The sequence below is a fragment of the Clarias gariepinus genome, chromosome 7 (assembly GCF_024256425.1).
Source record: "Clarias gariepinus isolate MV-2021 ecotype Netherlands chromosome 7, CGAR_prim_01v2, whole genome shotgun sequence".
NCBI classification, from domain to species: domain Eukaryota; kingdom Metazoa; phylum Chordata; class Actinopteri; order Siluriformes; family Clariidae; genus Clarias; species Clarias gariepinus.
In genome coordinates, this window is record NC_071106.1 from 13,662,003 (window position 1) to 13,677,277 (window position 15,275).

At 38.4% G+C, this 15,275-nt stretch overlaps 1 protein-coding gene across 4 annotated transcripts in view; it reads left to right on the plus strand.

Annotated features, from left to right (window-relative positions):
- srgap1a (SLIT-ROBO Rho GTPase activating protein 1a) overlaps positions 1 to 15,275 on the plus strand; it is an 86,038-nt gene that overhangs the window by 21,313 nt on the left and 49,450 nt on the right. For all 4 annotated transcript variants that reach the window (XM_053500060.1, XM_053500059.1, XM_053500058.1 and 1 more), the window contains exons 2-3: positions 6,493 to 6,688; positions 14,851 to 15,013. In XM_053500060.1, coding sequence (XP_053356035.1) covers positions 6,493 to 6,688; positions 14,851 to 15,013 — 359 coding nt within the window. The remainder of the gene's footprint in view (positions 1 to 6,492; positions 6,689 to 14,850; positions 15,014 to 15,275) is intronic.

Consider the following 15,275-nt stretch of genomic DNA (forward strand, 5'->3'; position numbering starts at 1 on the left):
TAGCTTGGATTTGATGGGGTGCCATCATCACACACAATGATTGATCCCTCATACATCTTCTTTATTTGTTATGTCTGCTTTATCGTCATCATTTAACACTTGACCTATTTGCCTGTTGAGCTCAGATGAGGTAAAAGTGACAAAAATAATCCATGCTTAAATGCAAAATACACTATAATTCTTCTAGGTTTTTTGTTTTTTGTTTTTTTTGCTTGCTAATCCAGCACCAGACTAAAAACAAAGGGAAGTGCACTAGTGGTTATTAACCCACAAACCCAATTAGATTTAAGCCCTACATAAGCAGAAGTTTGAAAGATACTTTTCCATTCTCTCTGTGTGTGCGCGCCAGTGTGTGTGTGTGTGTGTGTGTGTGTGTGACCACAAACTTCTCGGGAAATGGTAATAGGCTAATAGCAATACAGCCCCTACCATCCTGCTGTTAGTGAAGTACGTAGGCTAGCACTCAAACAAAAAAGGCTTTTTATTTGACCTCTTAGAAAGGAAGTCTAGGTTAAAGCAAAAGTACATTTAGTAGTTTTTAAACCATTAAAAAAAATGTAGCATATTAAGTTTAATAAGTTTTTCCTACTTTTTGTAAAACACTTACCAGCATCATGTTCTCAGCAGTTTATTTTAACTCAATCCAATTATCTCACTTAGCTAGTCAGCGAGATAACTGCTAATAAAAGCAAGGTTGTTTATCACATGTAGACATGAGTAATATGTCAGTATCCGAGGCTTGATTTGCATCAAAATCCTAACCTGTTTTTAACTGAAAAGCTTAAAATCATGAAACTGTACATTGACAGCATTCATTAGCATTAGCTAAATTAGATAGAGAGCTAGCAGACTGCTTGTAGAATAGTTAAATTATATCACAACTAGACAGACATTAAATTTTAGTATCATTGTCTTAAAATCCACCATAAACTGAATCTAAAGCTTTTAAAATATACTTTTACAGCAATTACTAGTATTAGCTAAACAGTCAGCTAGGTACCAGCTAATAAACTGGCTTCCTTTTACTACAAGCACACAGAAGTAGTTTGTCAGTATTGCAGTCTTGAATTCCTTTGTAATCGTCTCAATTTTCCCCCCTAAATATAATATTTAGACCCATGACTAAGATTAACTACATTAGCTAGTCCATTAGCTATCTGATTAAAAAATAGCTCTCATGCCAAAAGTCATATGTCTGAGCTACAATGTAAATTATCATACTAAATGAAAATTTGTCATTTACTTAGTTTTAACAAATCTGACTCAAACATTAATGATAATTAGTGATGAAAGAAGAATTGGAAGTTTTCAAGTTTTTAATGTCTAAGTCTGTAAACATTGTTAGTGTGGAGCATCTTGGACTAGGGTTTTGCATTATTTATAGAGCCTCAGTGTGCTGAGAGGACTGTGGTTTGGTTTCAATCTGTTGTCCTCTCTGGAAAATAAGTAGATGATAGCAGTTTTCACATATGAGCTATAAACCTCATAAAGGGCTCTTTGGGATTTGGAAAGTGAAATAAGAATTATAAAGCGAAATCATTTATAGAAAGCAGCACTTATTCAAAGCAGTATATATAATTAACAGCATCACACTCTGTTGCCTTGTCTTCTTTTTTAAACTGCTTGTTTCACAATTGAATTTGTCATTATACAATACAAATTAACCTAATAAGAAAAGGCTTTTACATGGATAGTTTTAAATGGAATGTAGTTGACTCCCATGTGACCTGTAGTTGACTCCCATGTGACTTGCGGCGGTTTGTATTTAATGTTACACTGACTGAAACATGATCATAAGCGTGTCCTGTTACTTCCGTAACACATGCCATAATCCTAATGGGAATTCCCTCAACTGTGAACCGTTAGTGGTGACTCTTTCTCTCTCTCTCTCTCAAACACACACACACACACACACACACACACACACACATACTGTACATATACTAACTTTAGTCAGAAGAAGGCATGGCAGAAACACACGCTGACAATCACACACTACAAGCAATTTGGACATGCCAATCAGCCAACACTGTAGGTCTCTGATTACGGGAGGAAACAGGACTACAACTAGACTACTATTTAATGATTTAATTCAAATTTGAATTTGGGAGAAAACTGGAGTACAACCAGGCTACTATTTAATGATTTAATTCAAATTTATTAAACCTAACCAGATATACCCGCGACTTTGTTCACATATAAATTGTAGTTCATTTTAAAATTCAACAGATGACATTTTCTAAAACGCGCTTATGAATGTGCAGATGAATTGCGCATGTTACCATGAAGTGCCCGGAATAAAGCTGTGTCATCGTGTTAATTAAGTAGATTTCAATTGCATACTCATAAGCGCGTATTTAAAAAATGCACTGCAACATCTGTTAAATTTTGAGAAAAAAACTATAATTTTGATTTTTCCAATGTCTTTTTTTTTTTTCTTTTGAATTAAAATTTCAAAGTAGCATATCTTCTCTTCCCATGAGCCAATTGCGATGAAACAAAGTCTATATGTTACCTCATGCTCGGCCAAATACACCCCAAATGAACCCCATTAATATTTGTTTAGTAGTTTTTTGTGATGCGTGCACAAATAATTAGACAAACAGATGGACAAAAATTTCCTAAAACCATTCTTATTTTTTCTATTACTCATTTTGCGTCCTCCCAAATTATTTTTTCGCTAATAATGTATAGACATGGCAACTTTATTTTATTATATGTATACATTACCAAAGTATAAAAACAATAATGACTATTTTGATTTCTGCAATTAGTCATAATCTGCAGTAATTTTGTGGCCATGTTTGTTAAACATGTTTGTTAAAATCTAACTACCTAGCTATCTAACATGATCTTTCTAGAAAGCCAAGGCAAGCTTAACAGGTTAATATAATCATTCTTTATATTGTCTTGATGAAATATATTTGTTATTGTAAAGCTACAATAAAACAGCTTTTTAGATGTTTGACAGAATTTAGCTGGTGTCTGATGCGTTTTCCAAGCCCCATACATGTAAAAGCATGCATGGTCTTTATTGATAGGAGTTGATAGGAGACTATAGCAGTTAGTAGGGTAATGACTCATTACCCATTATATATTTATGCATATAATGCATGCTTGTATATAAAAAATTAATGGTACTTTTTCTGGCCTTTTCTGACCGTACCGTAATTATTATTTTTTATTTATGCATTACTGATGCTTCAGTAAATATGCAGTATATTTATACTGTATACATAAAGTGTATCTTTCCATCCACAGCACAGTGACCTAGCACTCCAAAGCTTTTGACCTTGTGAGCAGATTTTTACACAAATCCCAAGTCTGACATTGTTAATTAGACTGTTGTATGTTGATCTTTTTGTTTGGGAAAGCGTAGGCTGTGATTCCCTGCAGTGGTTTAAAACGGATGGTGATCTGGTGCTGGACAGGCCTTTACAATATGCATGCTCTTGTGTCTGCTGGAGCTATTTCTGGTGCCACTGATCATCAGCCCCTTTACAATCAGGGATTCTGGTATTTTATGGCCTAGATAACTCTTGACACTCAACTAAACTATACAGTTGCTGCTGTAATCATAAAGCTACCAACAGTCTGTTAAAAATCCTTCCAAACTGTAGAACCGTTTAGTCTTATAGTATTAACTAAGGAGGTAAATGCTTAAATACGATGAACTTTCCACCTTAGCTTAGACTGAGAAAGTTCCATGGATAGTAGTAGTAAAATGTTTCTACTGAACTAAGAAGTAGTCCGTTTGACATGACTCAACATCCAGATAAAGAGTAAAAGGATCGTGAATCCCACTATCCTGCGTCACCTCTGGCTCATTGGGAATCTAAATCTACATCTGGAATTTTGTAAAGCAGCTTGTGAAGACATCTATACAAACTGATATAACTGTAACATTTTTTTTTCCTTTGGTGCAATTAATGTGCAGCTTTACTTTTTGTAACAGAAAACTTTTTTTATTATCCGCCACATCTGCCATCAGAGGAATAGTCGAGTGGCCACTCACAACCTATTTCCCATGATGAAAGAGGTGGTGGCTAGTTTCCCTTTGTTTAGGGAGGCCCTCAAAGGGGATACATCAGATACTATTTGCAGCAAAAAAGAGACTTTTTGTTTAGGAATCAGGTGCCACAATGATGTCCACTGGGCAGACACCTGAATTAAACGGCTTCTTATTCATATTGTTTTGCCCAATTGAACCGTACTTTATTCTACAGTATATTGTGCTGTTTAATGAGCATTTACGGTACCTCGACTGTCTACTGTGACCAATCTCCTTGTCTCTTGTGTCGGCCTGTTCACGCGTTAAAGTTTGATGACGTAGTCTGCTAACACACAAGTGATTTTTTTTTTGTGAAATATAAATTTACTATATATTATTATAGATCTAGACAGGTAGAGATGTGGTTTATAGTTTTTATAATATTTAACTCCTCATTGAAATTCATGATGGAATGTTCAGTTTATTGAGTGTTAAAATGTGTCTGATATTTAAAAAAATTATGGTGAATAATAAACCTTATGTTTATTTCTTTCATGCTCTTATTTAACAAAGAATTTCAGCCACAAGTCCCTTTTTTTCCAAGAAATATTCCTAAGGTAACTTGATCACAATTCATAGTATACCCCCTTTTTTAACCACTACAGCCCTGTGTTTCTGTTTAACACACACCGTTTAAACCACTCACAGGTTTACTTTCACCACCCAATCATGCCTCATATCGTTTTCTCCTTCTTGCTCCCATTTTCTTGACTTCGGCATTCTTTTTCTGGACTGCAGTTCACTCTTACTTACACTTTTTGTTTGTGTAGGATTAGATGGGTGCACAGGTGTCCTCAACTGTCTGTGTTTGAAGTAGATCACAGGGGCTTTGATCATGTACACACACACACACACCAGGCACTATGACGCCGCACAGATGTTTACTATACAGGTGACCTCATGGGTTGAGGAATTTTCTTTGTCTCTAAGGGCTATTTGATACCAAGAGGTGATGAAGGACAAGACAGGCAGAGTAAACTTTAAACCAGGGCTTTGAAGTGCCAGATTTGTCTGTTTTTTTTTTATCACTGTTTTCTTCATTAGTGTGCTACTTATATTTACATTATACATTAAATTATATCCTCCATGTTTTTATCTTCAATTTAAATGGAGCTCAAGTAGCGTGCAGAGTTTGTTTTAAGGCTAAAAGGTTATGGTTCAGGTTTAATCACATGATGAAAATATTATACCATGATGCCTGATGTCATCATCTTTTTCTTCTTCTTTGTTTACTGGCGGTTAGAATCCAGTAGGTTTCATTACCGCAAACTTTGGACGTCATTTTCATACATTACACTGATCACCCACAATGCTAACACGACTGCCAGGTACATTTACTAACATTATCAATTACGTACCAGTAAAGGATGTGGGCCACCCAAGGCTTATCTATGCCTGTCGGGGCCCAAAGACTAGCCCATCTGGTCCGATCCCACAGAAAAGCCAGACAAAGTAGCACATAGTGCTGGAAAAAGTTAATGCTGGTCACAATAGAAGGACACCCAGTGCATTACAGTCTGCTGCTTATGTGGCTTAGCAGGCAAAAAGTCCAAGGTAGTTGATCCGGCTTCCAAATTCCCCAGATCTCAATCTGATTGACCATGCATGGAATGCACCGGGCAAACAGGTCCGATTCACCGAGGCTCGACCTGCAACCCACACACCCAAAGGATCAGTCAAACACCACAGCACAGCCAAGAGGTCAATGTAAAAAGTCATGTAAAGAGCATCTTCTGACAGTAAATTGTTTTTTCATTCATATTCATTCACATGATTTAAAAGGCTTAATTTTTGAATGAAGACATTACCGCCACCTTTAATTTAAGCACATAGACTTAAAGATCACCTCATTAATTTGTTTTTGCTGTACTGGAAACGTCAGGGTCTGATATGTCAGGTTATGTGAAATCCATTAAACATGGCAGGCCTCTTAGGGGAAATACGAGAGCAACTGCACTTACTGTGTTTAGTGGAGTGCAGAGCAGCGGGGCTTCTGGGAGCCGCAGCATTAATGAAGTCCGTTCTTTATATTCTTAATGGCAGGTGAGATGTTAACTGAGGAAGTGGGACATGGTTTGGTTAAAAAAAGCTTCCATTAAGTGGAGTGACGTCAGATCGCATCGCCGGTAACATGTGACTCTTGGGGGGGGGGAACACTAGCCTCATTTCTTTTTTTTTTATTTCTTGCATTTTAAGAAAAACAGCACCTGAAAGTGGTCAACAGTTTATCCCTTTTATAAAGACCTCAAGCACAATGTGCTCCATAAACTTTTTCATTCGTATTCATCAGCATCGATGCACTTAGCTATCAAATTTACTTGTCATGCATTAATAATTTCCTAGCTACTCCCACTTTATAGCCTAGTGAATTAAGTTTTTAGACGAGCCCTCTGGGGCTCTTACTTGTCTGGGTCTGAATGTTTTTCCTTGTTTGTGTGCAGAGATCCGAGCTCAACTAGTGGAGCAGCAGAAATGTCTGGAGCAGCAGACGGAGATGAGGGTCCAGCTCCTGCAGGACCTCCAGGACTTCTTCCGCAAGAAGGCTGAGATCGAGATGGAGTATTCCCGCAACCTGGAGAAGCTGGCTGAGCGCTTCATGGCCAAGACTAGAAGCACCAAGGACCACCAACAATACAAGTACGTTCTGTGACACACAACATGTGTCACAACAAGAAAACTGATGAGTAGTTAACTGACTGATTGCAGGTTTATTCATGAGACCTTGTGGCTTCTTCGTATATGAACAAGACACTTCTTCTTTTGATTGCAAATAACACTTAGGCCGAAATATTCTTCCTCCTGTTGATTAAAGTACGAATGAAGATTGATGCCACATTATGGTTTTTCAACACATTGACCTTAAAATAGACCTTTTTATTTCTTACTTTCTGAACATCTGCATCCAAAAGGTGGAGTCTCAGAAACTAACACTTTGTGAACACAGTCAATATTTCGTGAAGACTGATTTAAAGGTGGTACAGTAAAGGTGCGTTCTCTGTATTGGGACACAGAGTTGTGTGTCAGTTATTCACATGAGCACAACTACTGCATATTGATATTTAATGAAATAATTGTAGTCTTTTATTTTCTTGTAGCATTACTGTGCAGCAGTCATTAAAAATTCAGCTTGACTACTTTAGAGTGAAAATCAATGAACTATAAATCTAGCTTTGGAACCCTCTGTAAACACTTTGCTTACAGTGAAAATGAAATATTGTGGTACATACAAAATGTTCAGCACTACTAGACGCACTAGGAGTCCTATTTCTCTTGAAAGTTTTCCATGAGTGATGACGCTGGGCTACATGGCAGTACAGTAAAGCTGCAAGAATGATGAAATGCTTTTAAAACAAGCCTGTGGTCTTTCTTGTTCTGTCAGAGTTCACTATTTTCAACAAGACAGGCCCACGTTTGCATGAGGTTTAAACTGGTTGGGGAGGAAAATATCTAACGGCTGTTTGCCTTAGGCCTTTGTAAATAGAGCAGACGGCTTGCTGCCGACCCGAATGAGTCCAGCAGCTGTGAGTCTGACTGTAACGGCCACGAGTCTCCGTTTTCACTCTGTGATATACAGGCTTGTCAGAGTGGAGGCAGTCTAAATACTCATGCATGCCATTTGAATATGTGTGAAACTCCTAGAAACGGGAAACCCTCCTTGTTTTGCCTCAGGCCATAGGTATATGTATGGTAAAGAAAACGGTGGGACCAAGGTGTAGGTGTTGTCTTTCAGTGTCCAATGTTATTAAATCACCCAAAAGTCCTTTGTGTCTTGCTTTTGTCTTCACAATTCAATTCAATTTTATTTGTATAACGCTTTTAGCAATTGACATTGTCGCAAAGCGGCTTTACACAATCAAAAGAATTATTTAAGTTTGTATGAAATGTAAATGTGTATGAATCAAAATGATAAGATTGTCCCTGATGAGCAAGCCGAGGACGACGGCGACAGTGGCAAGTAAAAAACTCTCTGAGATGTCAATAGGATGGAACCTTAAGAGGAACCAGACTCAACAGGGAACCTCATCTGGATGATAACGGATAGCAGGGATTGATCTACAGTCATACTGTGTGTAGGAGGCTGGAATCATCTCTTTTTATAGTTAATTTCAGGAGAGGGGTTATATGACAACTTGGCATTGCAGTTCATTTTTACCAATATATAATAGACAAACAAGATTAAGCAAAAAATTTAGAAAATGGTTCACATAGGCAAAGAAATAGTACAGATACACATGATCACGTGTTTATGTTGTTTTTGCGACATCATTGCCTTATTCCCTTATAGGGGTAAAATTTACTCTTTATAAATGTAATGATAACTTTCCTGACATATCTGGAAACCCAAATGCACAGCTTAATGTTTAAAGCCTCCCCGTTAACACACACCAGCAAGGCTTCAAGACAAGCATTTAATAATAAATAAATAAATGAATCGTCATTGACCTATGCGTTGTTGCTGGCACGTACAGTATCTCTGCCACTTAAGTTTTAATGCATATATAATTTTTTTATTTTTATTTTTTTGCTACAAAGTCAGTAAGGGTATTTTCCATATCTTGCTGTTGAAACCACTCATCAACAAGGCGAGTCTAAAAGCCCAGATGTGAGACCTGCATGACTCCGGCACCCACGCTGCTTATTTGTCCAGCTATTAAGGATCTCATTGATAATGTGATTGCAACCAAAGGAAACCTGTGAGACTGCAGGGGACCTCTTTAAACGCAATAAAAAGTGCTTAGTAGTTGTAGTGCTTAATACTGCAATAATGATTAACATCTGGAAAGTGTCTTACTTACAAAATCCAGGACTATTGAAAAATTATGATATTGTAATAAAACACAAATCCTAATCTCTTGTGATAACAGTATTGCCTGGTACCAAGTTAAAGTAAAGTTCCAGCTGTGCTTTTTATTTAAAGGTCATCTCTGTTGTCTGTTGCAGCCCAACTGAATGACTCATGAGGTTAGACGTGAGGAAATCCATTTGAGGATACAAGAGTTCAAACGACGTAGTCGTCTAGTATCCCACTGACAGCCTTGTGCTGTTTTGGGGAAAGCGTACGTTGTCTCATGTGAACACACTTCCTTACGTTTGTGATGATCCTTAAAACACATACACAAACATGCACAAACAGGGAGGAAAAAAAGCAGCTGGATCAGCAGAGCTTTTGGTTTTCAATGGTTAGTGTTCTTCTATAGCCATGTGGTGGCCCCATCCACAGAGGGAGAGCGCAGCTGTTTGCTGAACTAACACATCCGGCTCTGTTTGTTCAGGGAGGCGTACTGGGATGAGGATGGCAACGATCTGATTACATCCAAAGTCCTCCTCCTCCTTTATAAAGATACTGAACATGTGGCCCACCAGTTCTGTCCATTTAGGGGATTCTGTGTTGGACATGTTGCTTTGGTGTTAGTCAGATTGCACATATTATTGGCTGTATCATCATTATGGATCATTCTGTGGTACAGTAAAAGCACTTCACACAGGCAGTTCATCAGTACGAGTTCTCTTCAAAAAGCTGTCACTCTAGTTTGCTAATTCCTCCACTAAGCACTCCATATTTGGTCTCTGAGGACCAATTAGCTGCCATTAGTGCGTCTATTGGCTCTGGCTGCCTGCCTGTTGAACGGGTTTCGTTTCCTGTAGGTAAAAAGTGAAAGTGATTTACTGATATCTTCATTTTTCACCTGAGCTCTGACTGATTTGTAGAGTCAGCAACAATGGAGCTTTTGAAGTTTGCTGGGTAAAGTAGGAGAAACATCTTGCTAATGAAAGATCCTATCAGTTGCACTAAGATACTGTAAGTTTTGCTTAGTTTTTAATTACCAAATGTTATGTCAGCTTTCACAGCAGGAGGCCATTTGACTGACAGTTTTACACATTCTTTTATTAAATCCACTGAGTGTCTCTTTCTTTACTTAGAAACTCATTGAAAATCAGTTTAAAAGTACTTTTAAAACTTCGAAGCTTATGGCCGGCAAAGTGTACAATAGCTTTGGACCAACTGAGGACCAAGACTAGGTTGGCGAAATCACCTCTTCGGCTCTTTTTTTTTGTTGTGTACATTTGGCATTTTTAGTAGTTCTTTAATTTTTTTAGTCTTTAAGACTAGCTGTGGAACACCAAGTTGACCACTAAGTTGACCCTGTTGGGCCCTTGAGCAAGGCCCTTAACCCTCAACTGCTCAGATGTATAATGAGATTAAAAAGATGCAAGTTGCTCTGGATTAGGTCGTCTGCCAAATGCCTAAAATGTAAATGAAAAAGCCTATCCCAGAACACTTGGGGCACAAGACGGGGTACACTCTGGGCTGGTTGTTAATCTACACACACACACACACACACACACACACACATGCACACAACAGGCAATTTGTGAATGCCACGTAACCTAGTCTTTGGACTGTGGGAGGAAACCGGATTACCCGGAGGAACCCACCAAGCATGGGGAGAACATACAAACTCCATACACACAGACCCAATGTGCGAATCGAACCTGGACCCTGGAGGTGCAAGGCGACAGTGCTAACCACTAAGCCGCTGTGCCACCAAGACCATTATCTTAACTTTTTTTTTAAATATGAGCCGACAATATTATTGTCTGTTTAGTCACTATGCCAACTATTCACAATAGTATTCTCCAAATGTCTTAACCTACCCCTCATTTCATATTTTGCTTCCAAAGAGCCAGACTCTTCTCATTGAGGAATAGTTCTCCAGGCTTCCTGAAGGACTTGTTTAGCCTAACCAGTTTCAGCGGAATGTTTTTTGTTTGTTAAGCCACCCAGTGACCTATGAATCTTTTAAAGCATTAAAAAAAAAACATTTAATTAATGGAATGAACCAGTGAGAACTAGGTGTAGATGACAGATGATCAGGCCTGTGATTAGTACAGTATACTGGTGATGCTGAATTCTAAGTACTTGGAACAGATGAGAGGGGAAATGAGGTTACTGCTAAATTAAGGGTTTTGCATAACTAATTTTTTTATTGTATTCTAAGGCACTTTTCAGCCTGTTACAGTACAACATTGTTACCGTTTATTTAATTTAAATCACATAATTAAATTTAATATGAAGGAATTAGGGTGGCTCAATACCTTCTCACTGTACTGTATATTAGATTTGTACAAATTTGTACAGTGCATACATTGGGTTCAGCTACCTGTATTATTGACTGGACAATAGTTTATCTGTGAGATATAAGTTTGGATTTTGTTTTTTTCTGGGATACCGCCACCCTTTCTGTTTACCTTGCGTCCTCTTGACCTGTTTTTGCAATTGTTGTGCCAGAACATGTCAAAAGCATGTTCTGAAATTCCTGACCTGGAACAGTAGTTCCCAACCCTGTTTTTGTGTACCTTTGCCATGCATGCTTTGCTTTCTTCTTTCTTATACACCGGAGGCAACTAATCTGCTAATGAACTTTAGTCTCATAAATCAGACTTAATAGCTTTCACTAGACATTTCTGTTACGTCAATAACTATCATATTCAAGAAATTCCATATTCACCATGAAGACGCCATTTGTCTGACGATGCAGACACCCAATCGCTTGCCCTTAGCCCAGTGACACATGATCTTCATCATTTACAGCACCAGGGAAAATTTGGACACACCTTTTAAATTAATGTTTTTTGTTACATTCTGGAACAAACTGATTTTATTTATATAATATTTTATATTTTTAAACTAGTTAATTTTATATAAAGGTACGGGGGGTTAGATTTGATCAGCATGGGTGTACGCAAGAAAAAAAAACAACAAAAAAAAGGAGAAATGTGCAGAACATGGCAAATTCAGGACTAGTATTTGAATTCCATGGTCTACTGTAGGACGTGGCCAGGCTTTGCCTTACAGGGTTAGTTTGGTGTGATGGTGTGTCGTGTTCCTCTTGAGTGTGTGTGGTATAAGACTCCTGGAAGTCATTGGTGGTCGCAGCAAAATTGCATGGCCAGGTCAAAAGGTCATCTCATTATGGAACAAAGCAGCCACTGCTTTGTCAGAAAGAGCACGCCGAGGAATGGTCATTTCTATTCATTCAGAGTTCGGTTTATGGATTACTCGCCTCACTGCATCACCAAGTACTATAATGCTCTCAAGAGTAGAGCTTGAAGAAAGCAGAGATATTTTGGTGGTGCGGGACAATATTACAAAGTAACCAAACTCAAACATGTATAACATACAGTAGGCTGCTAATCTGGTGAACTGTTAACTGTTATAACCTCGTAAAAACGTACGAGTGTCAACATACAAGGCTTGAACCAACTTCAACAAAAGAGCAGAAAGTCGTAGTCTGGTTTAAAAGCTGGCACCTCCTGCGTAGGCAGACAGTCTAATGAAAACAATACATTTCTTTTAGGTAATCAGCCTGAGTATCTCTATAGAACAATTCTGTTTATTTGAGCTGTCCTGGGGGATGGTGGTTGAAAACCCTATAGGCTGGCCTGCTGACGGTTTACATTCAATAGCCTGAATGTTGTGGGTTGCGGTTTTGTCCCTTGTGGATGCGTCTTTGAATATTTGGTCATACATTTTGTCTCTGTTCAGTTTATCCTTGGACGCAGTGAATAAGCAGACTCCTTGTCCTTGCCAGTACTTAATTCAGTCCTAAATATTACCTATAAGCCGTTTATGATTGTGCAGGTTTCCGTTTCTTTGACTTATGTGTGCCAAATTTATGTTCCATACAGCTTAAACCACAAGTTAAGCAGGATTTCACTTCCCCATTCATCTTAGTCACATGCTTTCCATATGTTTTTCAATATGAAAGAAAAGTCCCAGCACCTGCCTACTCAGGATACTGACTGAGTCTCTTGAAAGGTTTTATGGTAATTACCATCTGACCAAGCCTGCGCATGCTGCCATAACTCTCACAGTCTGAAATCTTTTCCTGCAAAGTGTGTGTCTCCAGGCTTTTAGTTCAATTAGATTATCCATTTCATTCAGTCTGACGTGACTGATCAGCCTCGCTTAACTTTTTTTATGGATTGTTTCTTATCACCTTATGCATTCTGTCATTCCATTCGAGAGATTCACTTCCTGTTTCTGGTTTAAATCCTGTGGTGTCCTATGAAAATGTCAGCTCAGCCATCTCTCTCCCGCTTTCTCTCACACACACACACACACACACACACTCTCTCTCTCTCTCTCTGGCCTGTCTGTGCAGCACGTGGATGTCCGTGTCATATGGTTCAGGGCTGGGATGTGTTGCCCCACGTGTTGTGTTGACACATGCTGCCTGTTTTGCAGGACTGGGCTTTGGACCAAAGCTATCCTAGCATTCAACCCGTTGTGAGAATTATGAACAGTGTGAGGTCATAGAAATACCTTACTTATTTTACTTTAATGCATATGTGTTTAATGTGCACGTCTGTTGCCTTCAGAAACGACGCTACTGCCTCTTGCATCATGTTGGTTAACTTCAGAGGTGTCCTGGAAGGCTGACGTCTCTGCAGTGGTTGGTGTATTCTGCTTTAATGGTGTAGCATTAAAAACAACCACAACATTATCAGCCAACATTTCTTTTCCTTTAAATCATAACTTTTAGAGAACATCTGTCCGGATGCTTTCTGGTTACCTAACAGACTTGGAAGATATCCATACCTTGGTCCAGGCTTCCACTGTGACATAAAATGTTCAGTGAATCTCAAATAAACACAAATCAGAGCGGTGGCTGTTGTTACGACTAGCCAACCGGCCAAGGGCTTCAGGGCTTTTAATTCTACATATAATCAAATTCATGTAAATTGCATAGAAACATCTGGTATCGGTGAGCAGAGAGGGCTGGCTCAGCAGCATGCGACAAACAGGATTTGCTCATACTGGTGAGCAAAAGGTCTGGAAAGATTTGCAGAAGTCATGCCTGGTTCATGTCAAAGTTTCTTTCCTTGCCACAGTCACCTCCAGCCTGGTTTTTTGGGGATAACCTGATAAATTGATAAGTTAATTGAATAATAAACGGTGGTAAGGGTTACATCGAGGAAGTGCTTAGTACATACAGAACACGTTGCGCCACATCTGAAGCTTTCGCTAAACTAAACCGGATTCAACAGCTTTATAAAACAGTGTAAATCTTCATCTTCTCTTATCTCTGCTTTCCACACTGCCCCAAACATTCCATTAACAGAATAAACTTCCTTGAGTTTCACAGGACTTTATTTATGTCCTTTAATGGAATAGACAAATTTTGATTTGCTGGTGTTACCTTGGTTTCTATCGAGGTTTTTTTTTTTTTTTTTTTTTTTTTTGGCAGCTCTGTGCCACCTCGCAATATTATTTATCCTACAGATAAACAAAATCTAGATCAAATAAAAACTGTTAATTTTTTTGCCCGCATTGTTTGCTTTTGTGTCATCAGAATCTTAAAATGTAAAATCATCTGAGTTCAAAATATTTTAACTAAGGATTTGATAAATATTTGATACATTTCGTATAATATTTTTTTCAGTACTTTTACTTATTGCTTAATTATAGCTCCCCACATTTTACCCCTACAAATACCCCACATTTTAACAGTACCTGCTGCTGTTGATGATGATTTAAATTCAATGTGACTAAGGACTAGAATCCAAATAAAAAATTTAATTGCATATAAAGTAAAACATGGAGAGAAAAAGGCCATTTTGTCTGTAAGTTCTCATGAGTAATACAGTTGAGTAAAAGTACAAGTCTTGGTTCTGAATCATTTTATTGACCATAAGTTTAATTTTGAGTAAAATATTTCAGTTTTGTTTTTAGCCATTATACGTCCTGTAGCCTGTCGGTATTCTTACACTTTATTCCTGTTTTCTGTTTGCAGAAAAGACCAGAACCTCCTTTCCCCAGTGAACTGTTGGTATCTGTTGCTGAACCAGGTGAGGCGAGAGAGTAAAGACCACGCCACGCTGAGCGACATCTACCTGAACAACGTCATTATGCGCTTCATGCAGATCAGCGAGGACTCCACACGCCTTATGAAGAAGGTTAGAGCAGCTGCTTTCCTGCTTCCTCAGTAGACAGACCAGAAAGCAAACAAAACATGACATAAAAGAACACATAAAAGCAGTATGCTTCTTTACATTCATTCTGTTTCCTGGTGGTTAACTGAGCTCCCGAGGCTCCCATGTGGAATCACATCCGCCATTTGGTCGCTTTAAGGTTCGCCCCTTTGTTCGGGTTGTGTTCCTTTCAACTTACTCTCACCATCGTCCCTTATGTACACCAGACATCTGTTCTGCGCTGTTA